Genomic DNA, 27,915 nt, shown 5'->3' on the forward strand with positions numbered 1-27,915 from the left:
ATCGAAAAGAAAAGAAAAAGCAAAAAACAAAAATAGAAAACAAAACAGTAACATTCTTGCATCACATTGCAACAACGAAAATTGTATAAACACTATGCCACAGCGCCCCCATTCTTTTATTTATGAGATTAAATTTCCAATTTAAACATCGACAACAACAGTTATGAAAATAATGATGATAAAAGGACAGTAGACTACTTAAAGATCAGTACCATCACTTCATTCCAAGCTAATTGAATGCAGTTCATTTGTTTTTTCAAAACAATGATTAAGAAAATGCATAGGCAAACTGTAACTGAATCGTATAAAAGAAAGGTTGTCGAAAAAAAGACTACCATGTAGAATTCACTTTTTTTCATAAGCAGCAATTAATAGCCATCATCATTATGTTCGTCGTCGCAACCATAATTATCACCATCATCATCATCATGGTTGTTTTGGTCTATACGTTAAACTTTTTAGTGTAACCACTTCTCTACCAGACCGACCAGCCATTATTGTCATTACCTTAGTGTCAGGTAAAAACGTCTTGTCAAGGGACAAAGGCACATGGCACGATCCAAACTCGGTATCTTCGATGGAAATCCTAAGTCTTATCTACTATGCCGCAGTAGTGCCCCCCCCCCCCCCAGTGGCTCAAATGGCAGGATATTGATTTAGAATCTGGAAGTGCATGGTATCTAAACTACCTACCATTACAGGAGAAGTCTTGGCTGGTCCACGTCCCATCTGCCTGACATCTTGGCAAATTGTCTCCCACTCCCTCGTAGCCATAGGGACAGTACAGGATGCACTGGGTGCCATAGTTCTCTGTGTTAGGCGGATCTTGAGTGCATCCCGACCTGATGCCGTTGTCTGGAACCGGATATGCCGGACAGGTTCTAGCTGTAAAGAAATCAAGCAGACTTTACAAGTATAGTTAAGCCGTGCGTAAGTATTATGTGAACAATCTCTCCTATTTTGAGTTTTGCGTTGTGTTTGTGGTTTGGGCTTTGTTTGGGTTGAGTTTGTGTGTATATAATGCTTCTTCCTTTGGGTAATACTTATTTACAGCGTCTTCACCACTTGATTCTAAATTATGAGTCAATGAATGGTGAATGAATAAGAATAATGATAAAAAAATTCAAACCTTACTTAACCACATTGCACTGGCGGTCAATCAGTAATCAAAGTGTAATTTTTACATTGATGTACACACCGAACATTAATACCGACATGCTAAATTGTTTCGAAAATCAACAAATGATTTACAAAATGTGTCAACAAGACAGCAACACAGAGCCAATTATGTAGGGAAGGTGTTAATAAGGGTGTGCAAGTAGGCGAGGATCCCCCTCCCTGATGACAACATCATATTATGATAACATAAATCTGTAGAGACAATCATACGTTCACATGTGGGCTGAGTTCCATCCCAGTACGCCGATCCCTGAGCGTCAGTCAGCTCGCACGTCCGCTGTGTTGGTCCAGAGAGCTCGTAACCCTCATTACAGGTAAACGAACACTGAGTGCCATAAACGAGGTCGCTGCTGCAGTTTACGACGGACCCGTGATGGGGTGTTTGAAGTTGTTGGCATCGCTTGACTGTATGGGATGAATGTTGAATAGTCAATTGCATAAAAACAAAACAAAAAACAAAACTGTAGCATTATCTCAACCCCCCCATGCATTTACGGCAAGAATGTCAAATTGAATATAAAGGCCCCTCGTAGATTTCCATGTCGATATTTAATCTGGAACTAAACGATTCACCTAGTTCATTGTTTTTTTTTTTTCTTGTTCTGCCTCAATTCTGTAAAAATACCGATACTGGTGAACTTGGTTGAAATACCTCCTTCATTCATTACGTAAAAAAGTAATAAATAAATATATGGAATTGTACAACTAGTGAAAAAAAAAGCAAAGCAACTTTTCTGATTTCAGTGTTGTTACAACCTGCAGGTCCTACCGAAGTCTCTAAACATGTCTGTCTCTAAACCACAGAGTAAATATGAAATGTCATCCTACTTAACACTAGCAGATATTTAGAAATCACACGAAATCACTGTCGTTGCGATGTATCAAGGCTTAATTCGATTCCTTACCTGTCACTCGAACGTAGATGTCACAAGTTGCTCGATTGTTGGCTGCATCAGAAGCGGCGTATGTTATTCGTGTCGTACCTTCAAGAAACCTGTTATTGTCTGGTATGCTTGAAGTCCTTTTTCAGTGTCAGGGAAGGAAATATATGGCGGTTTATTGCTTTTAACTTTGTGTTGACGACATACCAATGCGCTATTAGAAGAAGAACGTCCTGGATACGAGTACTATTTGGGTACAGAGTTCTTTGTGAAATTTGCTAGTTTTCTGTCGTGTTTAATAATATTGCTCTCTAAATCATTAAAGGGAAAATGCACACCGATAATCCAAACTATGAAGAAACATTGTTTTTCTTTACAGAGTACTTCCATAGGAAAGAGTACTAAAGACCCGTGTATTAACGTAGCAGCATCTTTTAAACAAACATTTCATTGAAAGACTAAAGGTATCAAACTTGTACACTTGTAAAGTTTTATCTAGATAACATTATGCTGCAGGCAAAGCTTCTCTTTTTTTTTGCCTCCTAGAATGCACTGACAGACGTGACAAATAACCAATACCTGTTTGAATTGTACCTGGATGTGAATCTACAGGAGACTAATGTGACTTTGGAGAAAAATCAAAGACTTGACAGACGAATTGACTTACAGTTGAACCACACTATCGCCGGAGTTGTCGGTTGCGTTCGGTGTGTTGATATCGATGACGGCTGAAGAGATTCCTCTATCGGCGTTGTAGTCCATATACAGAGGACATGGCAGATCAAAGACTGGTGCCTGGTTGTCTGAAATAATGAAAGTATTTGTATCGTGGATTAAGGAATGAACACTCTTGTTAACATGTCAACAGTACTCAGCAGAAACAATAGTGGGTATCTATGTACGCTGTTTATTTAAATCCTTGAAAATATTACTTGATGCAGAATTACATGGAATTGTTATCTTAACTATTTGTGTGCTCTGAGAGCTAAGTGGTCAAAGTCCCTGGCACAGAGAGGGTTAATCATATAAAAATGTGTTTTGTAACAATGACATGATATTATGCTACTGTGCAATCTACTACTTCTTGCAGCATAAAGTTCTGCTGTGAACAAAGCCTTGCGTTGGATAAAAAAAGTAACCCATTAAAAAAACATTTGATACTCCAAAATGAGAAATTAATCTTGTTTATAAGCGTGTCAAACAGATAACAGAAGGAGAAAGGACTAGAGGAGTTTGTTCGCAAAAACCGATAAGTTCATTTTTGAAGATTTTGAAGTACGCGCTCTGTCATAAAGTACAAAATAACACATTTTAAATAATATATTGGTCACTGCAATTATAAAGGTACATTTTTGAAGTTATGGTCAAAAGAAGCAAACATTTTCTTATTATTCTCTTCATTTTTCTTAACCTTTAATCGCAAATATCTCCATTTGGCAAATATGGACTTATCGGTTTTTGCGAACAAACTCTTTACTTGTACTCTAACTTATTGCTTAAAAATTAGAGGAAAGGGGGGGGGGGACTTTAACTGTAATATTTAAAGCTATTAATTAGGTACACTTGTACTTTACATGTTTCTTATTTTACTAACCACGACATGTGACGTCTCTGTTGTCGTTCCAGGTCCCAGTCGACAGACAAGTTTTCTGGAAAGGTCCATCGTGCAGGAAGCCCGTATCACATGCATACAAACAGGTAGTTCCATAGGGAACCTGACTAGCCTCGCTACAAGATTCAGGTGATAGTGATCCATCCGTCGGGACGCTCAAGGGAGCGCATATTATGGGAACTGAGAATGAAAGTAGCAAGAGATTGAAACTGCCTTATTATGACGCGCAAGGTGTACGCCTTGTCAATAGTTATTGATAAACAAGATAAACTAAACCTTCAAATACATTAGTCTGACCAGCACTTCTCTTTTCTTTTTACTCTAAATCTCTAATTTTCTTTCCTCTTATTAGTTTATTGATAAAATGCATCATGGTTTATGACATTTCAGATCTACATTGCACCCTTCATGTGTCTAAACAGTTCGACACCAAAAAAAAAAAAAAAGAAAAAGAAAAAAGAAAATAACCTTTAAAATATTCAAACACTGGATATTTAAAATCTGAGGCAAAAGAAAGCAACATGACTTTTCACAGAAACCAAAACTCTCACAAAATATGGCTAATGAATTCAGAAACGTTTGCACCCTATATTATGCACGACTGTTTCATTCATTTCAATCTAACACATAGGCCAGGTTCCAGGATAATGTGTCCAAGCATTTTAGGGTATATTCATGATTGTATTTTGTTACCTGCAATAAGCCTAACAATATCGACATTTGAGTTTCAAAACTTTTTTAAGCAGTCACCAAACTCACCATCGCAGTGAAAGCCATCTCCACTAAACGTGCCATCGGCTTGACAAGCCCTGTACACAGACCGCTTCCCACTGCTGGACTGGAAGCCATCATCACACCGGAAGAGACACTCGTCTCCGTACTCGGCGGACCCGGAGGGGCAGCCTGATACGGTGCCGTTGGTAACAGGTGGTATCTGGCACTGTACAACTGGTGTGATTGGAAAAGAGAAACGAATTGTACATTATATCCGGGATGTGCGTAAACCTATAAAAATATATATAAATGACAACAAGGGACCATTAAAAAGTTAGTATGAAATGAAAGACTTAAAATTCCTAAGCACAGCAAAGAAAATGATACGAAAATAAGATACAAGGTACTACGTAAGGGAATTCTGGACGGTGGGAAGTTTTGTAAATTATTTTTTGTCCAAAAGTTCTTGAAGAGTTGAAATGAATATGCAAATGATTGAGCAGATGATGCCATTATCTAATAATTTCCATTGCTCAAGTTAAAAAAAATGTGATGCATGACGATGACGAGAAGTGATTGAAAGCCCATTGGAAACTTTGGCTCAGGTGAGCTAAAAAACTGCCTGAATGAATGCAGTCAATATGGGGGAACTCACGATCGCATTGAGGTGTGGTGTCACTCCACGTGCCTACTGTGGTGGTATCATCCGTTCGGTTACATGTCAGAGTAAACGACTCCTCGTCCCCTTCGTCTGCCACGGAGAGGAGATAGCCTTCATCACAGAACACTCGACATTCAGACCCGAACACTGCCCCACCTTGGCATGTACCTTGACCAACAATGAGGGCGACATCTCCATTGCCAGGTGGATACAAAGCTGAACATCTTGTAACTGGATGATAAAATAGCCCGAAGAAAACATACAAACAAACAATAACAAAATCTGCACAAGGTGTCTAGATTTCGATGAGTTGGGTCACACAGAAGATCAAGCATAACATGAAATCAATAAAATGGATGATGAAGAAATAATGTATTTTACTTTTTTAGGAACCGAATTAGGACTACATGTAAAAGATTTGTAGTTTCTTTACACTGACACATTGCACATTCCTGGGCAAAATATGTAGGCCATATCATATTCAACACGGAAGCTGTCAACATGAATTTTGATAGAAATATGTCTTTAATGTTTAATGACGTGTTTTATTTCATTATCATTCATTGTTAAGATCCACGTTCGACAACGTTTCCAGGAAAATATCTATAAACATTGTTACTATCTGTCTTTCTGATGACATGCATGGACATGGGCAACATTGGAAAATATGATCTTACCACGTCACGGAATCATCGCCTAATGTGACAAAACTAAGAATTGATATTTCCGAGAAAATCATGAAAAATGAGGCATTTTATGTTCTGAAATATGTTATAACATTTCTGCTATCCTCAACAATATTGTTTAAAGGACTAGTCTAGTGATGAATTGAATAGAGTCCTACTTCTGACAGGAGCTGGTGTACTTATTGTTAAACACAAATAAATGGCTCACCTCTGACTTCAAGTCCAAAAGAACATGTGGCAGAATTACCGGCGACATCTGTAGCCTTGTAGACCAGGGTGTGGTCACCTTCCCAGAGAGTGGTGGGAACATTGCCACCATCCACCACCTGGGAGTCCACCTGATACAGGTAAGCTTCGAATTGGAGGTCTCCATCATGGGCCTTCAAAGGAAAACAGAAACAAAACAAAACAAAATAATGTGTCAATAGTCAACCTTTGAAATGCATGCATCACAATGCAGAACTTACTGGTCAACTTTAGATGCTACCAATTAGGAATGTATTGAACATTGCTTTTCATGTAGTTTGACGTCCAAATAACCAGCATCATTAAATGAATGGTAGAATGGTAGGGGTGGTAGAACCTCCATCCCACTGCGAAATGCTGCGACACTTACGTCATATTGTTTACTATCGGGCGTGCACAGATGATTTCTCACTGCAGTTTATATGCGATCTAAATCCATGCATACCACTGTCAAATATTTCTTTAGATGACGTGCACACAATACTTATTTCAACACGAAGTCAAGGAGGGAAACAACTTGCGGCTTCCTCTTAAAATCATTAAGGAGTAATAGTTTGAAGAATACTTGCTAAATCTTCGATAAACGCAGGATTGTTTTTGTTTTGTATAAAAAAAAAACAATGAAAGAGTTGTGGATATTGTTGATTTATAGCTGTTGCGTCATTGCCGTCTAAATTGAAAACGAGGATGAAAAGACAAGCACTCATGCTGTTTTTACAAGAAATAGAGCAGAGAAACTTACTAGGACCGGTTCCCATCTATCTCCGGTGAAGATAGCTTGCAGTTTGTTGGCACCAGCAATGAGGATCTGATCAGACGGGCAGTATACCGTTGGGGGCGTATTGTCTATGTTCACAAGGATTGATATAAGCCGATTAGTAATTAGCTGATTATTGCACTTATAACCCCTTTTCTGAGTTGGTAAAGTACTTCATTCGTTTTCAAAGTGATACCATGCAAGATATTACAATTTATGAAATTATGTGTAGACTAAGTGACCAGAAAGTTCTTTCAATCAACACATTCATCATGTTGATATGTCAAAATAATACGCGTTAATGAACACTGTCTTGCTGTCAGGTAGACGCGCTAGAAAGCACCATACTTATAAAGACCATAAGAATAATCATTATCATCACAGATGCCCTAATTACCTCAGTGAATCTAAAAAGCAAATATAATGTAGGTACACAATTACAATGTACCTTTGCTACTGGTACGCAAAGTGGAACTAACGGCGGACTAGCTTATAATCATGACGTACTGACTGCGCGAAAATAGAGCGTTTTCTAAATCTTCATAATTATAAAAGACTATGCCACTAACAGGACGAATTGTGCTGTAAGGGTTATATTACTGCATGCTATTTGATTAGCTCCCTGTTTTTCAGCAGTAAAAAACCACTAAAATTAGGCTAAATGAATATGCTTTATGACGAGACATTCTTTTTTAAGTGAACAAACAACATACTTGCTGCCTGATCACTCCGTTTACTCTTATGTCTAAGACACAAACACAGACATGATAGATTGCCGTTATTCTTCAATAAAACTCAAGCTCTGTTTGTGATGGTGCTCCCTTCAACAGTGCTCTTTTATTTTCTCCTGTCTATAAATATCCGATGAATGTTTCAACATCTTTCCCGCCGTTCAAATCCAATGTTGATTAACTTGACGCCTAGCTCTGCGTTGTCCCTTAACAAAAATGTAGAGATCATGCAAGGTGAGGCAAAATAATCGGATCAAATCAAATTAGAGCGTCCGTCAACCCGTGCCCGGGTGAGCTTGAAGATAGAAATCATGCAGCCGTTTGTTCGTGTTGACGTACCTTCACAAATCTGATCAATTCCATCCCACGTCCCATCTTCCAAGCACCTCCTGGTGGCGCTGTTGAGAGGAGTGTAGCCATTGTTACAAGCCGTCTGGCAACGACTGTTGTACTCCTGCAGGGCTGTGACATTGACGCTATTTCCCTCCAGGGTGCACGACAATACGAAACCGTTCTCTGGCTCGGGAAGCGGAGTACACTTAACAACTAGGGATATGAAAATGAAAATATCAGCCAAAAAAGGTGATATTCAATTTAAGTATACTCTAACTGATAATGAGATGAAAATATCAAAGATTGGTATTGTGACTTCAATCTAGTCTTATTTTGTTATACTCTAATTTCTTTAACCAATCAGCGTCTACTGTAACTATTGTCATCCATTCACAATGGCCGTCCCTTTGTAATAACAAGACAAGTACGAGGAGAAGGGCAGCCGATAGTGAATGCATGTACAGGTCACATGATCTATCAGTGATATCATGCCACACCCACTGCAGCGGCTGTGCCTTCGCAAGTCAATCATATGCACACTCGCAGCTTGTCACGTGTGAGACGAATACGATGGAGGGGATAATATATAGGTGCATGATGAAATAAATATGTACTGTTAAAAGGCAGATAGAAGCCATTTTACTATTGGAAGTCCGTTATCTGTTCCAAAATTTTTCATCCTATGTCATAATTGATTACATTGAGCATGAATAAAAAGCGAAATTAACGTTCTAACGTTAGAAATGGATATATTCATAGTAAACAATGGGGAAAAATAACTGTATAATTTTAGATTTTTATTATCAAGTTTTGTCCTTTACCTGAGCATGTAATGGTCCCGTTATCGCTCCAGTATCCCTTGTCATTGTCATCGGCCAGACATGTCCTTGTTACCGGCTGCAAAGGCTGGTATCCGACATCGCAGTACAGGGTGCACTGAGTGCCGTACCTTTCCGAGGAGAGTGGACAACCGTTCTTCCCGCCATTTATTGGGCTTGGTAGAGCACTGCCCTCACAGGTAATGACTAAAAGAATAGCAAAGAATGAGAAGTCCGAGGAGAAGTCATTGACCCCTAGTATTCCCATACCGATGCTAGCTAATCTATTGTATTGACTCTCTCTTCGACCTCTAAATAGCTGCGGCAATCATTTTTACTGTATGTATTACATTTCTGCAAAAGCAGGAAGCAAATAATATAAATTCGTGATCCATGTACAGTAGCCATATCTCATTATCCTCACATCTTTATTCCAAATACCGTTTGCAGACGAGCTTAATATCCAATCTACATAGACATAAAGGAGTAGATGACTATGTGAACGCTGCGAGAGAATTGTATGTTTGCCATGCCAACCTTCACAAGCAGGAACTCTCGGCAACCACTCCCCTTCCGTCCCACACAGTATGGTGTTGTTGCCCGTTATGGTGTACCCTTCATCGCACTGGAACTCGCACATCTCTCCGTATGGCACCTCTTCGTTCAACGCGCAACTCGAACCAGCCACCGCTGACATGCCATACCGCGTCGGTCTGGTACAGGTTTCAACTAATGGAGACACAGTACGTGGGGCAAAGAAACAAAGTGAAAACGGATGATGGTAGACCATTATCAACTTGATAACTGCTTTATTTTCGAAAGCAGGATGTCTGATTAGAAACTTGAAGAAGTCTAACTGAACTTGACTTGCAAGGTATCGATATAGAAACAGTGAACTGAAAGGTACTGAAATTACCTGAATTTAATGAAAGTGTATACTTTGGCGCTATCGTATTCATTATCATTTTTATCACGGGATCGCATAGCTATGACCGATACAAATATTTCATTTCTCAAAGCTACTCTAGCCATGAAAATGTGCACACAATGCGACTGCACAACTGGAGAACCCCTCCCCCCCCCCCCCGCCGCTCCCGAAGCTCGAGTACCAGGTTACTTAAGCTATCAAAGGACAAGTCCACCTTCATAGACATGTGGATTGAGTGAATGCAGCAATATTAATAGAATACATCAGCAAGAGTTTCAGGAAAATCGGACAATCCGTTTAAAAATTATGAATTTTTGAAGTTTCTGCTAAGTAACTGCTGGATGTGAAGACTACTACAGCTGTGATGTCACATGTGGACAACGATATAAAGAAAATATAAAGAAAATTCAACATATTTTCACTTTTCTTACATAATAAAAGAACACTTGACTTCCCTCTTTCAGAAGGCAAGGGGGAATAATATTACCCTTAACATACGTAAGTGACGAGTCGAGGAAATGTGCACTTTTTTTTTTTTTCAAAAAGTAAAATTTGGTGAAATTCTCTTTATATTTTCATTATATTGTTGTACGCATGTGACATCATACACTCTATTAGCCTTCTCATCCAGCAGTGACTGTGCAGATATTAAAAAAAAATCATAACTTTTGAACGGATTGTCCAATTTCCCCCGAGCTTTCAATGATGTGTTCTACTAATATTGCTGCATCCACTCAATTCACATGTATATGAAGGTGGACTTGCCCTTTGATTAATAATCAATAATATTATCATCCACTGGGCTAGTTACATTATGAACTAAGTAATACCACAATCAAAGTTTCACATATACCCTCGCAGACAGGGGTTTCCCCCTCCCAGAAGGCGGTCTCGGAGCCCAGCGCAGATGCGCACTTCAAGAATCTGTTGTTGATGGTGTACCCCACGTCGCACTCGTATGTAACGGTAGATCCGTACATCGGATATGTGAGACTCGTCTCAAATGAACCGTCTGTAAGACTAGGAGCATCTGGGCACTTCAGAACTAATGGTAACGAGACACAAATACATTGTACGCACAAACATGATGAGAATGGGTTTAATATTAATTAATTAATCTCATTATGTCTTTACACAATTTGCATATGAATTAAAATGTTTTGTTACAATTTAAGACCAGCGTATGTAGTGCAACTTCCACCACTGCATTTTCATATCTTCAGGGTGACAGTATTTAATTCAATTCAATTCAATTCAATTCACATTAAGTATTGAGTATTGAACATTATTGAACGTTATTAAGCGTTATTATGATAAGAATGTAAATTGGTCTGCCGAGTGTAAGAGGAAACCGATGTATTTCGACCTCTCCTCCCATATCTCTTCCTGTTCTCTTTCCTTGCTAAAACTGTCAAATACGGGATAAGGCCAGATTTCAGAGATTAAACTTTTCGATGCTGGTAAAGTTTGTTTGTTTGTTTGTTTGTTTATTTACTTTGATGGAGTCACGCCAAAATGAATGGTGTTGCGTCCTGTCTACTAATTTCTCTATTATTTTTTACAGTTGACGGAAATCCTGTTAGATGGCAAACATCCATAACCTCAGAGAATTCAAGATTTAATATGAAAAAAAAAAAGAAACTTCATGGATGTATTAACAAGCAATCAATGACTCATATTAATAAATCTACAAAAAAGGAGGAATTATCAGACTTTATACTCTAAATATATTCCTGGTAGGGTCGTTATCAGAGTTGATGCGTGCATCGATATTTTAACAAGAGGTATGATTTTGGATGATATCAAATTGCAAACACTATCAAATATCAATCTGTGTAATAATGCCCTTTTTTATTAGGACAAAGTCTGAAGTTTGTGTTTTGTTAAACAGCATTAATTGCGCCTATCGTATTTTGGGATCTTATTTTGATTCAATTTTGCACGATTATGTTTGCGTATGAACAATGCCACTCAAGCAAACAATATGGAATGAAATCATTTAATTAAACCTAGTCATACGTGGAGATGAGTCGCTCACCTTCGCACGTTGGGGGCTGATTAAGCCACTCCCCCTGCTGAGACGCGTCTCCCTGGCAGATAGTGGTCCTTTCACCAACCAGACGATAACCAATGCTGCAGGAAAAAGTGCAGAAGGAACCCCGCCTTGTGCCGTGGCTGCAACTTGATCGGAGCCCCTCGGATGTTGCGAGATACGGGCAATAAATGACTGCACGGATTCGAGTACAAAACGCCAAGGGAAATGAATACAGTTAGCAAAAAATAGAATGTCAACCGCCACATTTACAAATCACTTTCAGTAAAAAAAAATGTTAATGGCTGTCAATAACATCCCGGGAAGAAACGGCTGAAAGCATCAAGAATGGCTTTTCCAAAACGAACTATGACAAAATAATAATTCTAATTTGTCCCGCCAAAAGATGTGCTTACCTATCATTAAATCACAAATGACCAGGATAAGAAGGGACCTATTGTCATTATTGTGGTACATTCATGCATGAAAATTAACTTTCTATGACATTTGAATCATTATTGTTTGGGGTTAACGACAGTCAATGACAAAAGGCCAATATCATTCACTGGTGTGGTTCTTACTCTGAACGATGATTGTAAGGCTGAGTAGAGCCGTATTCCCGGCTTCATCGGTGGCTTCATGTTCTGCAGAGTAGACACCTTGGGGTAAAGGGGTATTTCGGAGGGGTGAATCGGTGACAGTCACTAAGCCACCAGAATTGTCCGAGGCTGTAGGCTTTAACCACGTCACCAAAGCCTGAGTAGCGTTGGGTTCGGCATAAAACACCATCGGGTTGGAGGGGCAGCCAGGTATATGTTGGCAGTCGTCAAAACTCGGTTCTTCCCCATCTATATGATTCGTAGGTGAGATGTAGGGGAATGAGCAAGCGCCAAGATTATTCTTTGGAAAAGCTTGATTCATGGCCATGCGACTGACTAATGTTATGTCTTGGTTTGTGTTCCAAAAATGTCTACCCATTCAAAAAATGATAACGATAGTAAAAATGAATGACATCCCAAACACAACGGGAACAGGAAGTATATCCTGGACTATGCAAACATGAAATTGTTTCGAAGTGCTGTAGCAGAAATCAAATAATAGGGTTTCTTGTATACTTCTGGTGTTGACACTGGTGATTCCCATAATTATAAACAAAACTAATTGTCTTATTCAACAGGAATCACGGATGAACATAATATACAGCACTGGATTACCAAACTGAACACAGAAAAGCTATGAAGCACACTGACATGCGGAACTCTTTTTTTAGGTAGAAATGTGCGCTTAATAAGAGTCTCACTATTATTATTAAATTTAAATCTACTCCTTGTAATACAAACGTCATAATGATATACTGTATAATAGCATACATATTTATATAATAGGTAATATACACACACATATATTATATATATATATATTTCTGCTGATTGGCATATCCGCCAATTTGCACGAAAACTAAATAGGTAAGATTACACGATCCTTCGAAAATGTTCGGCCTTCCATGTTTAATCACTGGCGAGGGCTCTTGTCACAGGTGTGTTTTCTCCTGAGCCAATTTTCGAGAGCGTGAAGGTGCGGTAGATCTTCCATCGTTATGATACTGGTTTATATTCTTAAACTCGCATTGGTATAAAATATGGCCATCAATTTGTTTGAAAATCGATCTTACACTGCAAAGTAATCATTAGCTTCCCTTATGAAACGGAACATTATGATTTCAAAGTTACCTTCACACGAGGAGACTTGAGGTGATGTCCATCCCGTCTTAAGACACACCGTATCTCTTGGCGAACCGTTTGGAAGCCTGAAACCCGTGTTGCACTCATAGGAGCAGATACTTTCGTACTTGTTTTCTTTGGTACAAACCACGTTTCCATTCTCAGGATTTGTCAGAACGCTGCATGTAATGTCTGGATGAAAGTACACATAACTCTAAAAATGTAATTTCTCTTGCTCTTGATTTATTCAAAACATTAAAACTAGAATATCTGATACTCCACCAATGAAAGTCTAGAAATTAAGATAGATTCCGTTATATCATAGAATATAAAAGATGAACACTCCTGTTGAGTGAAAGAGCCCGTTCAGTAAATGTATTAATTTTATGCTTTATTTGTTATTTAATTTGTTAGAGACAACACACCTAAAGCTCTGTCCTGTGTAACAGATTTCTCTTTTTCCAAGACCGGCTTACATATCACACATAATGAGCGTATTCTCTAATTAATTCCTTACATTTAGATAATCCAAAATTATATTGAAAATCTCAATGTGATAGATTTAGAAATCAATGTCTTATTGATTGATTTCCAATCTAAGCAATTCAAAGAGAAATAGTCATTTGGTCTTCTAAAATAACGAGTTTGATCACTCTTATACACTTGAATTCTTATGCATGATTATATTCATGATCTTATTATTTACAGTACAGGTTTGTCGTATCATCAAATCGTTATAATCTACCTTATCAAATCTAACATTATGTATGGCTACTTTCAATTAGCCTAAAGTATATAATTTCTCTGCAATTTTGAAAATCACAATAAATGTCGAATACCATTTCCATATAACTATCTGCAGATATTACAAGCGTGGTGAGTTGCAGCAGGGAAGATGCCGGCAAAGTTGCATATTATCTTTTCATTTCAGACAGTAGCATGGCAATCAATTCTGGTGGTCTATACATCTTTTTGCGTACCGGTAACTGGTTTAACATGCTGACCGTCAAGAACTTGCGTCGACTCATGAAAGTGAAAAATAAAGTAAGATGCTTATAGTTAATTCCACTCGACTGCTTTTATCTGTCCATTTAAAAGGCAGAGTGCTACATATTCAATTCCCAAAGTTATAATCCTAAAGTCAACATTTTGCCTTTACCTCGACATGACGGTAGAGGCCTGTCCCAGTCGACGTAGCCCGGGGAAGTGGGAATCTGGACACATTTTCGTGTGTACCGTTGGTTGCTCGCACCACCTACCAGCTCGTAGCCTTCGTAACAGCCGTAGATACATTCGGTCCCGTAGGGTACTCCGTATGTCGTGGAGCAGGTGTGGTAGCCGTTAGAGGGTGGCTTGTGGGCATCACATGTGTCAACTGATTAATGGGAGAAAATAGGTTGTAATTTACATTCTGAGGAATTGCTGTTCCTTAATGGATGTTGGTGTTGATGATTGTGCATCACATTTGTGATAAGGGTTCCTAATTCTTGGTGATTCTATGTTTACTATATTAGATTACCTTCAATGCTATTTACAATAGTACTATTCTAATGGTAAAAAAAAAAAAAAATTACTGTCCACTTTTCAGGTAACTACACTGTAAAAACATCGGTGTTAGATTTAATACCATGGGTGTTAAATTTAACACCGATCAAGCTTCAATAGAGGACCACACCCACAGGTGTAGAAATTATATTGTGACGGTGTTAAAAAGTGTTCACCTGGCACTTCGTGGTGTTAATTTGACACTGTGCCTTGTGATATTTTTGACACTGCGCTGGAGTAAATTCATTAATGACACCGCATGGTGTTGATTTGATATTGGTGGTGTTAATTTCAATGGTATAACACCCGTCCAGCTTCAATAAGAGACCACACCAACTGGTGTTACTGTGGTGTAAATGTGTTTACACATTTTTCCAAAAATCAAGTACTTTATCGGAAAATTCTTCATCGTCTTGTTAAAGTTCAGAATTAACAAGAATTTCAGTAACTAAGAAACTATATAAATATATATATATATATATATGTATATATTTTTTTTTTCTTTTTGAAATGACAACCGGAGGTGTTAATCTAACACCATGAACACTGGAAATTTAACACCAGCTCGGTGTTTCATATTTAACACCAGACTTTTTGCAGTGTATAAAATCTATGATACTCGCACATCTTACTTCTCTGTGGCTACCTCTTTCTTTGATTAGCAATTCGCTAGACCAACACCATACCAGGTGACGTAGTCATGGTAGTGTATTTATGAATGTAGGTGTTCGAATCACGGTATATTTTTGGTAATTTGTATTCTGATCATATGTATTCTGACGGACAGTTTGTGTTCTTCTGTCCAAGTGCTAACTCTCTGTACAACCGAAGACAGTCACAAGCAAAACTTGCTCAAAAATTAACTTCGATGAGTTTTGTCGAGGTTATCGCTGCTAATGTTGCAAAATGTAAATCATGCCTAGAGAAAAAGCAGTGCTTACTTATGACGTCAATGTCCACTCTACAGACGGCTGTGTTTGGAGCAGGGGCGCAGTCTCTGGCCGTGTACGTAAACTGCCGCTTCCCATGGCCGACGTGACTTGGAAGATATGGACTGTAATAACAAGGTAACAGTTGGTATACACATAAACTATCAGTACCTCACTATCAAGTAGTTAAGGCGCATTGAACGAATTTTATTTCAACATATCTATTGCCCATAACACATAATCAGACAAAGACCTTGCTAATACACGTGCACAAGTCCTATGATTATGTATAGGTCTCTATGATTATATGACTATAATCCAATATATGTGACCCTGCATCAAAAAACAACAACAAAAAGTCACCAAACATGGATTTTTAGCTAGGGGCAGATTCTGAAAGAGCAGACTCTAAGCTTTAAAATGATGTATAACTCAGCTCAAAATGATGGGCACTCGTAAGCTAACCAAATATTGGAAAGAAAGGACGAAAAAAGTGTGAATTTCTTAACTGAGAAAGGAGGTTCTGAAATGCAGGGTCTATTCAAGCGCTTAATCTTTACCAAGCCGTGCTACCTGTGCAATGAATGTGACAAAAACAGGATGAATACCAGCAACAACAATGAAGCGATTATCAGATTAAGCTGAAATTGAGCTTGCTTCCGTGACACTCTTTGTCTATGATTACTGCCAACTTTCAAAGCAGTAGCATCATCTTTTCGTCAGTTATTGGAGTTGAAAGTTAAGAGTGTGCAAGTTTTTTTTTTTTTTTTTTTTTTTTAAGAAATGAAAAGGGGACTCTAGTAAAGACACACCTTATCACATTGCTCTACAAAAAGAGTTCTCAGGAAAAACTGCTAAAGACACAATTTCCTGTCTGTGTCACGATCCCAAACCTTAGCACAAAAATGAAGACGAAAATATGAAAAAAATCAAAACTAGCTAGGTTGATTCAATTTACCTATTTTCAGTCCTCACACAAAATCAACGCGTGCGACTTTTTGTTCGTTTTGTGATGCACGGTCACCCATGAATGACACGTATAGGGCTTGAAACTAACCTTGCTTTTGGTCACTTACCCTTCCACCAAAACAATGAGAACAGTGACATTTTGAAATTGGTGATAAAAAAAAGAAAACAAATCGTTTAATAAACCACCAAATTTATAAAATAAGGGATAATAATCATACACTGTATGAGATCAGATAAAGACAAAGGGCTTGAAATATCACGTACAGTGACTAGTTGACTAGTAATATGACATAAATATGACATTAATTTTTAGGCATAGGCACGTTTTTCCAAGAGAGCAAATACCGGTACTCACGAAATCATCATAAGATTCACGGCGTGTAGGTATTCCTTCTTATATCATTAGAAAAATAAAATTCAAATGTGCAATTTGAGATTGATCCGATTTGGCCGATTTTGCCTTAAAGTAGACTGAAGTTGATCACTGGCGTCGATCCGGCTATCCTGATAGAGGTAGCTTCATGGTGTGCGTGCAGTACCGGTATCAGACATTGGGCCACTTAGATGAGAAAAAACGCTGTCAAAAAAAAAAAAAAAAAAAAAAAAAAAACTATACACACTTACCTTTTGTTGATACCCAATTCGACCCACCAAAACACATAATTTCTTCAATGGTGGTCCTACTTGTTTTTATGGCGTCTGGTCCACTGTTGGTCCACAGGTCTTAAATATCATTTCATGAAACTATTATACAGCTCCGTGCGTTGTATTTCCATGCCTATCATCGGGCCACTGGCAGTATAAGAAAACAGTCAAATGCTACTTTCCTTTTTATCTGACCTTTTTTGACATTTGCAGAAAAGTTAATTCGTAAGGGATCATTTTTTTTTTTAAATATACATTCAAAAGCATAAGAGACAGTCAGTCTTACTCATAGTGTTTGACAGAGCAGCCGCCCTCGCTGGCCTTGGGATCCTTCCAGAATCTAGCAATAGGTTCTACGGCCCGCTTGGTTCCTTCTTGATATCGGTTTTGTCCGCTGTTGCACGACGTGTGTGGGGAATTCCATTTTGGCGGTGTCGTGTCTACACCATGTCAAGTTGAAAGAGGAAAATTGAAACAACTCAACATGAAAAACAACAGATGGATTTTGACACCTAATACCGTTGTCTTCACTGATAGAAAATATCTAATAACCATCACGAAATATTCAGAGTACTTTCTACACAAATTTCTGATTAGTATTTACTTCCTGTATTTGCATCCATCATGCCACTGAAAAAACAAATGTTTAAACAATGTTAGATGAGTTAAATCCACAGAAAAGAAACAATTTCGAGCTAAAAATATAAGATTACAGTAAAAAGGTCGACCACTGTACACATGCATGCTCCGTGGGCAAATAATATCACTACTGGATCTCTCTCTCATGTAACTATGACTAAAATGATTAAACATTTTTGTCTGCAAAGGTTGTTGTGGACACACCTTGCACGAATTCAATTGGAATATTATTTTTGTGACTTTGAATAGCATCATCGCAATAAATACCATAGTGAACGCTTTGTGATGGGTTAGATAAACATTGTTTTTTTTTCTTTAAAAATCTTATTTGTAACCTCAATGAGGGTAAGAAATAGTTAATAGGTAAGAAGACTGATGACCCATTACTCAAACCATTGATCAACCTCAAATGCAATACGACTTTGAAGTAAAAGATAAAAAAGACAGTTATAAATACTAACAATGCTCTTACATTACATTTTATTTATGAGCAATACGAAAACAGGGACAAACATGACGTTGAACGATCTTTACGTACAACTTACCAGGTGGTGGCGGGGGCGGGCTCGACCTTTTCTTGCCGCAACAATCTGGACAAAATACAGCATGCGAACAGTTTAATTATTATCCCTACTTGAAAGTTTTCCGATTTAAAAGTCTGTCGTAGCGTGGGATATCAGCTTTAGAAAGTATCAGGCATTAAAAGTCTTTTGTGCCAGGGACTTTGGACATTGTATAAAATGCTATTCGGTTTTCTGTGTCAATCGCGATTCAAAGTACACATTATTATTCCTATTATTCTTAGTCTTGTTTTTCTTCTCCTTATTATTATTATCAATATTATTATTATTGTCAATATTATCATTGTTATTATTATTGATATTATCATCATTATTATAGGGAATTATATCTATATATTTTCTATTGCTGATCCACTTTCTCATATTTTTGATAAATCCATATTACATGGTGTTTTTCCTGATTGTATGAAAATTGCTAAGGTGTGTCCTTTATTCAAAAAAAAAGGAGACAGTTTTGATATAAGTAATTATAGACCTATTTCTCTACTTTCATCCCTATCTAAGGTTTTGCAAAAATTGATATTTACAAGAACGAATAAATTTCTTAATTATTATAATGTTTTTACGAATTCTCAATTTGGGTTTCGTCAGAAACACAGCACCATTCATGCTCTTTTGAAGTTTATTGATAACGCCGCACATACTATAGATGACCATTCCCATCTTGTTAGTATCTTCCTGGACTTCTCCAAGGCCTTCGATATAATTAATCACGAAATTTTACTTCATAAATTGTCTCATTATGGTATACGAGGGAAGGCCTTGGAGTGGTTCAAGAGTTACCTGCAAAACCGACAACAATATGTATCTTTGAACGAGCACAGCTCTAAATGTGGCGTCCCTCAGGGTAGTATATTAGCACCTTTACTTTTCATCATTGGTTGATTTTTGTAGATCATCCGACATACTTTCTTTTATACTTTTTACCAATGATTCAAATATTTTCTTCTCCCACCAAAATCCAATCACTCTTGTCCATACTGATAATTCTGCCCCCCAAGGAAAAACGCAGTATCTAACATTTTTGGCGATTTTCACTTTTTTGCATAAATATAGTCAGTGGGCAATCCTTCTTCATATGACATATTCAGATTTTTGAAAAAATGTTTAGAAAGCCACTTTTCCGTAACTGCCAAACGCAGTATCTACACTCAACTTGCACTTTCCCCAAGGAAAAACGCAGTATCTACATGATGAATATTTCCCCAAGGAAAAACGTAGTATCTACAAAGCTAGTCTTAATTACCAGACACTGTTATTTATATATGTGAATACTTTGCCGGTTGTTCTGTAATTTGAACGTAAATTACTTTCTTTAGATATACTTGCTCAATAATAAGACATAATGTTCAAAATATCTAACCGAAACAATACTGATTAGTAAATATTTTGATGAGATCGTGATCCTAATATAAAACACAGTGTGTGATTAAGACTAACCGAGTGCACATTAAACAATACAACACAACACTGACAGCTTGCAGCTAGCTGCACTGCCAGACTGATGCTGTGCAGCAGTCAGCACAGGGCCCGGCTAGTCAGCATACAGTGGGAGTGTGTACTTGGAATAAAACAAAATGTTGTCGTGGGGAAGGTGAGCCTAGCCCTCAAGAAAAATTTATCTGCAGATAATGAGTAAGTTATTCAAAACTATTTCAATATTGAAAGAATAAAGCTGATTGTTTGTCACACGAAGCGAAGTAAACACAAATGCATGTTTGTCACACAAAGCGAGGTAAACACAAATGCATACATTTGTGTTTACTTCGCTTCGTGTGATAAACGATCCGCTTTATTCTTTCATATTCTACCTCAATGATGAACATTATCCGTACTACAACTTGTTGTGAAGTAACTTTGTTAGACCTAGACCCTTGTCAAAATTCCTCAGGCTCCGAATCCGAAAGTTTCTTCGAAAGGCAATAGATCTATTTGTGTTGTATCGGATAAACGTCAGGTTATGTAACATGTTACACCCTCCCTTAGGTCTAAGTCTAAGTCTTTTAGACTTGTCTAGACAGTAGGCTATGCCTAACGTTTGAGTCTTGCGTCTCTTTTCTAATGTTAGACTTAACGTTAATCAGAACTTTCAGGGTCCGTATTCCGAAAGTCTAAAGAAAGATCTAGTGTAGGACTTGAATAGGCCTACTCTAGGGCAGGCCTGTAGTAAGAAGTCTAAAACTTAACCACTTTTTAGAATCCTAAGTCTAGTGAAGTGTCAATGTTCAATTATCTACTCCATACCATACTTATGTCTTAAAATTACAGAGTTGACAATACTATAGATTAGGGTCCATGGGAAAAATAGGTACCCACGGTAAATGGACGAAATAGAGAAAGTTAAGAATAAGTTGTATTTTAATTCTTATCGGATCTAGACAGTGTCTAGACCCTAACTGGTTAGTGAGACTGGGTTGCGTAAAATGCATGCATGATCCCATGCTGCATGCTACATAACTTACAACGAATACAAGTAAAAAAAGTTACATTACAAATTTACATGACGTTAAACTTAGGTTCAATCCAGAAGGAATAGGCCTAGAGAGCGGATGTCACTTCATTCTAGACCGGTTCTAGATGTATTTTTTTTTTCTAATCAAAGAGTCCTGGCTCGTGTAGGGCTTAAACCTTCTGCAGTTCTAACGTTAGGCTATTTTTTTTTTTTTTCTGTGAGCATCGTGCATGTAACTATAGCCTGAGGCGGTAGACTCGTGTAGCCTGCTACGTAGCCAGCCTAGAATAAACGATATAAAAACTAGACCTAGTCTAGATCGATCTAGGTCCAGACATCCGATTTAGATTTATTTTGGTCTAGACAGACTGTAACCTAGACTGTACAGATCTAGATCTAGTATTATAGATGCTAGTTAGCGGCTAGGCCATGTAGCATCACATTACAGCCCTGGCAAGCTTCATATTAAACACGTATCGACGTAACGTTAGGCCTACAGCAAGATCGGTCTGGGATACACTTTTAAGCAAAACGTTCCAAGAACGATCTGTTATTTAATAATCTTATGAAGCCTACTCTGTAATCAGGGCATAAATGGGGGGGGGGGGGGGGGGATGGAGGATGCATCCCCCAGGGCCAGAGAATACTTGAACAATGATGTATACATGCATACATAATTATGGCAGAAGATTAATCCAAGTCATTCCGCTGTAGATACTGCGTTTTTCCTTGGGGAAATTCGTTCCATTGTAGATACTGCGTTTTTCCTTGGGGAAATCAGTCAATTGCGTGGGGTTTCCCCAAAGTATCTACATTTTCATCAATAACTGAAAAACAAAACAAAAACACAAAATGATATTTTCCAGGAAAATTGGTAGCTAGATAGACTAAAATTCCACAATGAAGGAATTTTTCAAAAGAGTATATTTTCCAGGGGCTTTGGCAAAAAGATAAAATGGTGAATATCTCGGTTGTTTAGAAATGGAGCTGGATGTAGATACTGCGTTTTTCCTTGGGGGGGCAGAATTCTGAATTAAAAGAAGTGACTCAATGGATAAAAGCCAATAAATTATTACTGAATCTTCAGAAAACAAACTATACAATGTTATTCAGTAAGTCTATAGAAGTTTTACGCACAGATATCATCGTTGATGACGCTCACTTAGAGCGTGTATCTCATACAAAGTTTCTCGGTATTACAGTGGACGATAAAGTTTCGTGGAAGCCTCATATTATTAATATTAGTAAAATTATTTCGCGTAATATTGGTATTATTAACTCTTTATGTGCCACGTTCATACGTCCGGCTCAGTCGACGGCGTGCCAACTTCGCATATTCTGCTCAACAAACAAAGCCGCCAAAACCGATCGATAAATCGCTAATCCCGCGGTACAATCAAAGCGTTTCTCGCGCTTTTGTTCCTCTCACATACGGCTTGCATTCTATGTGGTGATTGACTCTCAAGCGGTGTTCCCAACTAGATTTGCGTGTCCATTCTAAGTTTCGTCACTATCTTATGTGCAAAAGTCATGCCTTAACAGTAATGTAGCAATTGGTAATTCAAAAGAATAATTGAAAATAGATTTGCGATACATTGTAAATGGAAACAAAGTTTGGCATTCCTCTTTAACTTTGCTCAATAGAATGTCCAGCTTAACAGAAATTCGTAGAAGTTATACAAATTGGAAAAACAGGATTCTTTCTCAAAGCATGACTACCTTCGTGTCTCAGAATAACGTAGCACACAGGGGGTTTCCACCATGGCACATAAAGAGTTAATAGACTTAAATCTCATATCCCGTTGTCTTCTTTGCTGACGTTGTATTTTTCATTAATATTACCTTATTTGAATTATGGAATCTTAGCATTCGGTAGTGCCCATTAAAATTTATTACATAGATTATTGTTATTACAAAAAAGGCACTTCCTATTATTTGTGGCGTTTCTCCACGTTCCCATGCAGATCCATTTTGTTAGATATAAGATTTTAAAAATCAAAGATTTGTTTTTCTTTCAGCTGGGTCAGTTTATGTTTAATTACAACACAAATGCACTTCCCAGCATTTTTGATTCAATGTTTCCACGAAATCAATCTTTTCATAATTATTTCACCAGGCGATCAAATGAGTTTCATTTAACCCTTCTGAGAACGTTATTGGCTCAAAATGCATTTATATACACTGGCCCTAGATTTTGGAATTCTTTAAGTTGTGATATAAAAAACTCTTTATCTTTGAATTTGTTTAAGCGTAAGTTAATTTTTTTTGAACTCATATTAAGATATATACGATTCATTACTTAGCTGGTCTTTACAGCCTAAGGGTTCATCGTCAATCATTGATTTCATCATTGTGTATTTTTTACATTATCTTATTTGTATAAACTTTGCTCGGCTGATCGAGCTGAAACACCTCAATTCCCTCTTCTAATCCCGATGTTTTTTCCCTCTTTCTTTTCCTCCTTTCTTTCCATTATTCTTCTGTGTTTTTTTACTGTCATGGTGTACCCTACTGTAAAGTCATGTAATGTCGTTGTGTTTCTACTGTCTTGTTCTGTCCTGTCTTGTTCACTCCTGTCTTTGTAAAAAAAAAAAAAAGTTTAATGTATTCACAAGAATCCTTTGAGTGGTTCACAATTTACTAGCATGCTTTTCAGTGAACCTCTCAGTTCTTTCTTGTTTTTTCCCCTCCAAACATAACTTCGTATTTTGCCGGTATGCATGTATAATTTCATATTTGTTAACCATTATCTATCATGTAAAGTCTAATATATGCCTATGTTATGTCTTCTGATTCATTTCGTGTTATGTTTGACGAAAAAGAAAGTAGGAATGAAATAAATGAAATGAAATGAATTTGTTATCATTATTATTATTATCATTATTATTATTATTACTATTATTATAAGTATTGTTATTATTATTATTATTATTATTATTATCATTATTATCATCATCTTCGTTATTATTATTATAAGTATTGTTATTATTATTATTATTATTATTATTATTATTATTATCATTATTATCATCATCTTCGTTATTATTATTATAAGTATTGTTATTATTATTATTATTATTATTATTATTATTATTATTATCATTATTATCATCATCTTCGTTATCATTACTATCTATTCAGCAAAATGAAAATGATAATAACAGTTAAATAATGTATATTCACATTAGAATGGCACAATTTCCAAATAATACAATACTACGAACAGGGAAGCAAGATATTGGGGTAGGGTCCACGAAAGTAATTGTTTTTTCTGATGCCTCAGCCAAGTGAACCCTCATGCAATGCATTCCCCTACATATACAATGAGCGTTAAAAAAAGAAACACTGTTATCAAAACGGACTAAGAATACAATTATCAAACTAAAACTAGAAATTGGTGCTCGGCGGGTCGCGCAGCCGAGCACATGTATCCCCCGAACCCACAGCATCATACATCATCACAATATATAGCGCTCACACAGAAATACAATGCAGTTATCATGGCAACAATGATCCTGTCCACATTTTGCCTCTGGGTACTAAATTTGATGACAATAATATGATGCAGCGGTGTAACTCTGCAGAATCTAAAGTATCCTCTGGTAGTACCTGTGAGGGAATACAATTATAGAGTAATCTGGATGCACTGTAAACCTAACCCTCTTCCAATCTGCGAATTGGATGAATTTGGGATAAAAATGTATAATATGGCAATAGGTGAAAACAGGTATCAATGCAGACATTTTTTTTTTTTTTGGGGGGGGGGGGGTTGTTTCCACTTCTGATATCTTATTGTTTTGTTAACTGACAAAGCGGGTTCCATGACAAATGCTGTGATGACAAATGCTCCGGCAAGGAATAAAAGTGTTGAAGCGCACATAAAGCTTAACGCTTACCCTAATCCAAATCTTTAGTCTGCCTTGAACCTAACACCCAATCATACCCATGAGACTAACTCTGTCTCTAGAGAGGTATCAATGCAGGAGCAATTGTCGCCAGAGCATATGCCATGTCATCGACAAAGTATGGAAGTGTACCTTGTGCTACTGAAGTGGTGTAGCAGTTATTGTCAATAGGGGCATTGCCTCAAGAGCAGCAGTGACTTTGGGTTCACAGTAAAGATCGTCTTCTGTGTAGTCAGTGATGTACAGGCCTTCTAAACTTCGGACACATGTACAATAAAGGACCTTCATGCCAAATTTGAAGATGATCATGGAAGAAATGCAGCCGGTAGAGCGCTCACAAGACAATCTCTGCTATTTCCACAAAAAATTCTTGTTTCCATGACAACGATGTCTCCGCCAAAACCAAAAACAATAGGCAGCCTTGCTTTACCATAATGGACCTTCATGCCAAATTTGAAGATGATTGGAGAATAAATGCAGCCAGTAGAGCACTCTCAAGGAAATCTCTGCTATTTCCACCAAAATTCTTGTTACCATGGCAACAATGTCTCTGCCCACACAAAAAACAATAGGCAGCTTCGCTTTACCATAATGGACCTTCATGCCAATTTGAAGATGATCTCAGAAGAACTGCAGCCAGTAGAGCGCTCACAAGCAGACCCTATTGAATTAACCTTTTCATGTACATAAAGACGGAACAAGCGAGGGCGCCATCACCAAAAACAATAGGCCTCTTCATCTTACCATAATACACCTTCATGCCAAATCTGAAGATGATCGAAGAAGAACTGCAGCCAGTAGAGCGCTCACAAGCAGACCCTATTGAATTTACCTTTTTACATATAGACAGAACAAGCGAGGGCGCCATCACCAAAAACAAAAGGCGTCTTCGTCTATTCATAATACACCTTCATGCCAAATTTGAAGATTATCGAAGAACTGCAGCCAGTAGAGCGCTGACAAGCAGACTCTAAAGACGGAACAAGCGAGGGTGCCATCACCAAAAACAATAGGCGTCTTCGTCTAACCATAATACACCTTCATCGCCGTGCTCCGCCAAAGACCGTGTTCACATCGTACACAAACCCTGGTCATCCGTCACTGATCCGCCATGAACCACGAGAACCGCGGGAACCGCCAGAAAAAAAAAAAAAAAAATGAAACATGCTTAATTTTTAGTGGTGGTCTTGGCGGTTTGGAATGGACCGTGTTCAAAACGCCGTCCACCGTGTAAAGAACGGCTCCTCCGTGTTTGCACCGCAAGATCCGTGATAATACCGTGTCAACACCGCCATAACTTTTCATGCAAAAACAAAAAATGAACTTAAAAGAGAATAATGCTTCCGGCGACACTTCGTGGCGGAGCAATAAAAATGGGGGAAAAACAGATGATCCTATAATACTAGATCGGGTAATTATTGCATTAAATGCAAAAGTTTCATTAATGTTTTATTTTAACACATAGTAGAACAGAAAATTTGATATCGAAAAGGTGGTAGGTTTGTTGAATAGTACATCAGCTTCTTTAAAAGGCGCGTGCATAATTTTGTTAAAGCTTGATAGCTTAAAAGATGGCCAACTACGTGAACCTGTAAATTATACACAGAAGACTTATATAAATATGTTGGGTTCTGCTTTCGTGATTATGTATGCCTTTTTTTTTTTTTTTTTGTAAGAGTACACGTTAAAACAGACATGTTGAAACTTAAGACAGTAGAGGGAAAAGCGATGTTGAAACTTGAAAACAAAACAAAACCCATCATTATGTTACGTGAACCTGTAAATAAACAAGAAATTATGTAGATATAGTATATTCTTCTTTAATATGTATGTCTTTTAATTGATTCTTGTTAGAGATATGTTAAAACTTAATCAAGAAAGGGGAAAAAAGAGATGTTAAAACAAGCAAGTACTTTTACATCACTTGATATAATTATATAAACCTGCAATAAAACAGTGAATTTTTATACTATGTTGCATTCTGCTTTAACATGTATGTCTTTTTAATAACAGTTAATACAGATATTTAAAAGGTTAAATGAGAGAGAAAAAAAAACATGTTGAAACTTGAAGACAATAGCTTATTGCATCACGTATGTCAATCTGTAAATACACAGGGTGTTACAACGTTTCGCAGTTTCTTTTGAAATTCTGTTTTTGTACCTAACAGAGTAATACCTCCTTGTTGTAACCCTTTGAAGACGAGTGAAAGGGATCTGATGCATCCAACTACAATAATTACGGGCTTTATATGGACTCCTCCACCTTTCGGGGAAATCCGTGTTACTACAGCGCCAATCCGCGTTAGCGCCGTATTTAAAACGCGTTGAGAACGTAATCACATCGCGTTTAAGTGCTTTCCGCCATCGTTGGGACACAGTTCACGGCAGTTTGAGAACCGCCGTGAACCGCCATCTAAACTGGCGATGTGTGATCGCCCCTTTAGTCTCTTACCTGATTTGGATATAAGCAGAGTAAGAACCCAGGACACGAGAAGAACACGACTCAACAGTGTCATCATCATTTCAATTAGTACGTCCTGTGGACCGATATAATTGGAGAAATATACTGTCAAAAATAATTATCACTGAATGACGTATTATACACAAACACGCACACACACGCGCGCGCGCGCACACACACACCCACACTCGTACACAAAATACGTGCAACTTTGCACCTTTAGAGGTGCAGACCTATCTCAATCTGGGTGCACCATTACGGGTGCAGCTTTGCACCTTTCAGATCAGAAAAGTGCAAAGTTTCACCTTTCAAGGTGCTCCAGTTGTGTTCGTGGTCTGAAAGGGGCAAAGTTGCCCCCGTCCAAGTCCTCCCGGTGTGACATCAGTAAGAAAGATAAAGTGATGCTTTTTTTTTCTCATAGTGAGCAATTTAGCAACTCAACACAATTCAACTGTGTACGCAATCAAGGAACAAGAGGTCCCTTATAT

At 37.7% G+C, this 27,915-nt stretch overlaps 2 protein-coding genes across 2 annotated transcripts in view; both read right to left on the reverse strand.

Annotated features, from left to right (window-relative positions):
* The window catches only part of LOC140243619 (uncharacterized), a 62,019-nt gene extending 53,133 nt beyond the window's left edge, over nt 1–8,886 (reverse strand). Inside the window, exons 1-11 of the mRNA XM_072323284.1 lie at nt 8,622–8,886; nt 7,807–8,013; nt 6,722–6,825; nt 5,942–6,113; nt 5,042–5,278; nt 4,432–4,620; nt 3,655–3,852; nt 2,728–2,863; nt 2,085–2,200; nt 1,390–1,584; nt 694–885 (exon numbers count right to left, since the gene is read on the reverse strand). Coding sequence (XP_072179385.1) covers nt 694–885; nt 1,390–1,584; nt 2,085–2,200; nt 2,728–2,863; nt 3,655–3,852; nt 4,432–4,620; nt 5,042–5,278; nt 5,942–6,113; nt 6,722–6,825; nt 7,807–8,013; nt 8,622–8,886 — 2,011 coding nt within the window. The remainder of the gene's footprint in view (nt 1–693; nt 886–1,389; nt 1,585–2,084; nt 2,201–2,727; nt 2,864–3,654; nt 3,853–4,431; nt 4,621–5,041; nt 5,279–5,941; nt 6,114–6,721; nt 6,826–7,806; nt 8,014–8,621) is intronic.
* A 78-nt stretch (nt 8,887–8,964) lies between these two features.
* LOC140243620 (E-selectin-like) overlaps nt 8,965–27,915 on the reverse strand; it is a 30,849-nt gene continuing 11,898 nt past the window's right edge. The window contains exons 2-11 of the mRNA XM_072323285.1: nt 18,572–18,616; nt 17,674–17,827; nt 15,786–15,898; nt 14,459–14,674; nt 13,309–13,491; nt 12,160–12,426; nt 11,585–11,773; nt 10,400–10,591; nt 9,156–9,347; nt 8,965–8,972 (exon numbers count right to left, since the gene is read on the reverse strand). Coding sequence (XP_072179386.1) covers nt 8,965–8,972; nt 9,156–9,347; nt 10,400–10,591; nt 11,585–11,773; nt 12,160–12,426; nt 13,309–13,491; nt 14,459–14,674; nt 15,786–15,898; nt 17,674–17,827; nt 18,572–18,616 — 1,559 coding nt within the window. The remainder of the gene's footprint in view (nt 8,973–9,155; nt 9,348–10,399; nt 10,592–11,584; nt 11,774–12,159; nt 12,427–13,308; nt 13,492–14,458; nt 14,675–15,785; nt 15,899–17,673; nt 17,828–18,571; nt 18,617–27,915) is intronic.

The sequence above is a fragment of the Diadema setosum genome, chromosome 20, assembly GCF_964275005.1.
Source record: "Diadema setosum chromosome 20, eeDiaSeto1, whole genome shotgun sequence".
Classification (NCBI taxonomy): domain Eukaryota; kingdom Metazoa; phylum Echinodermata; class Echinoidea; order Diadematoida; family Diadematidae; genus Diadema; species Diadema setosum.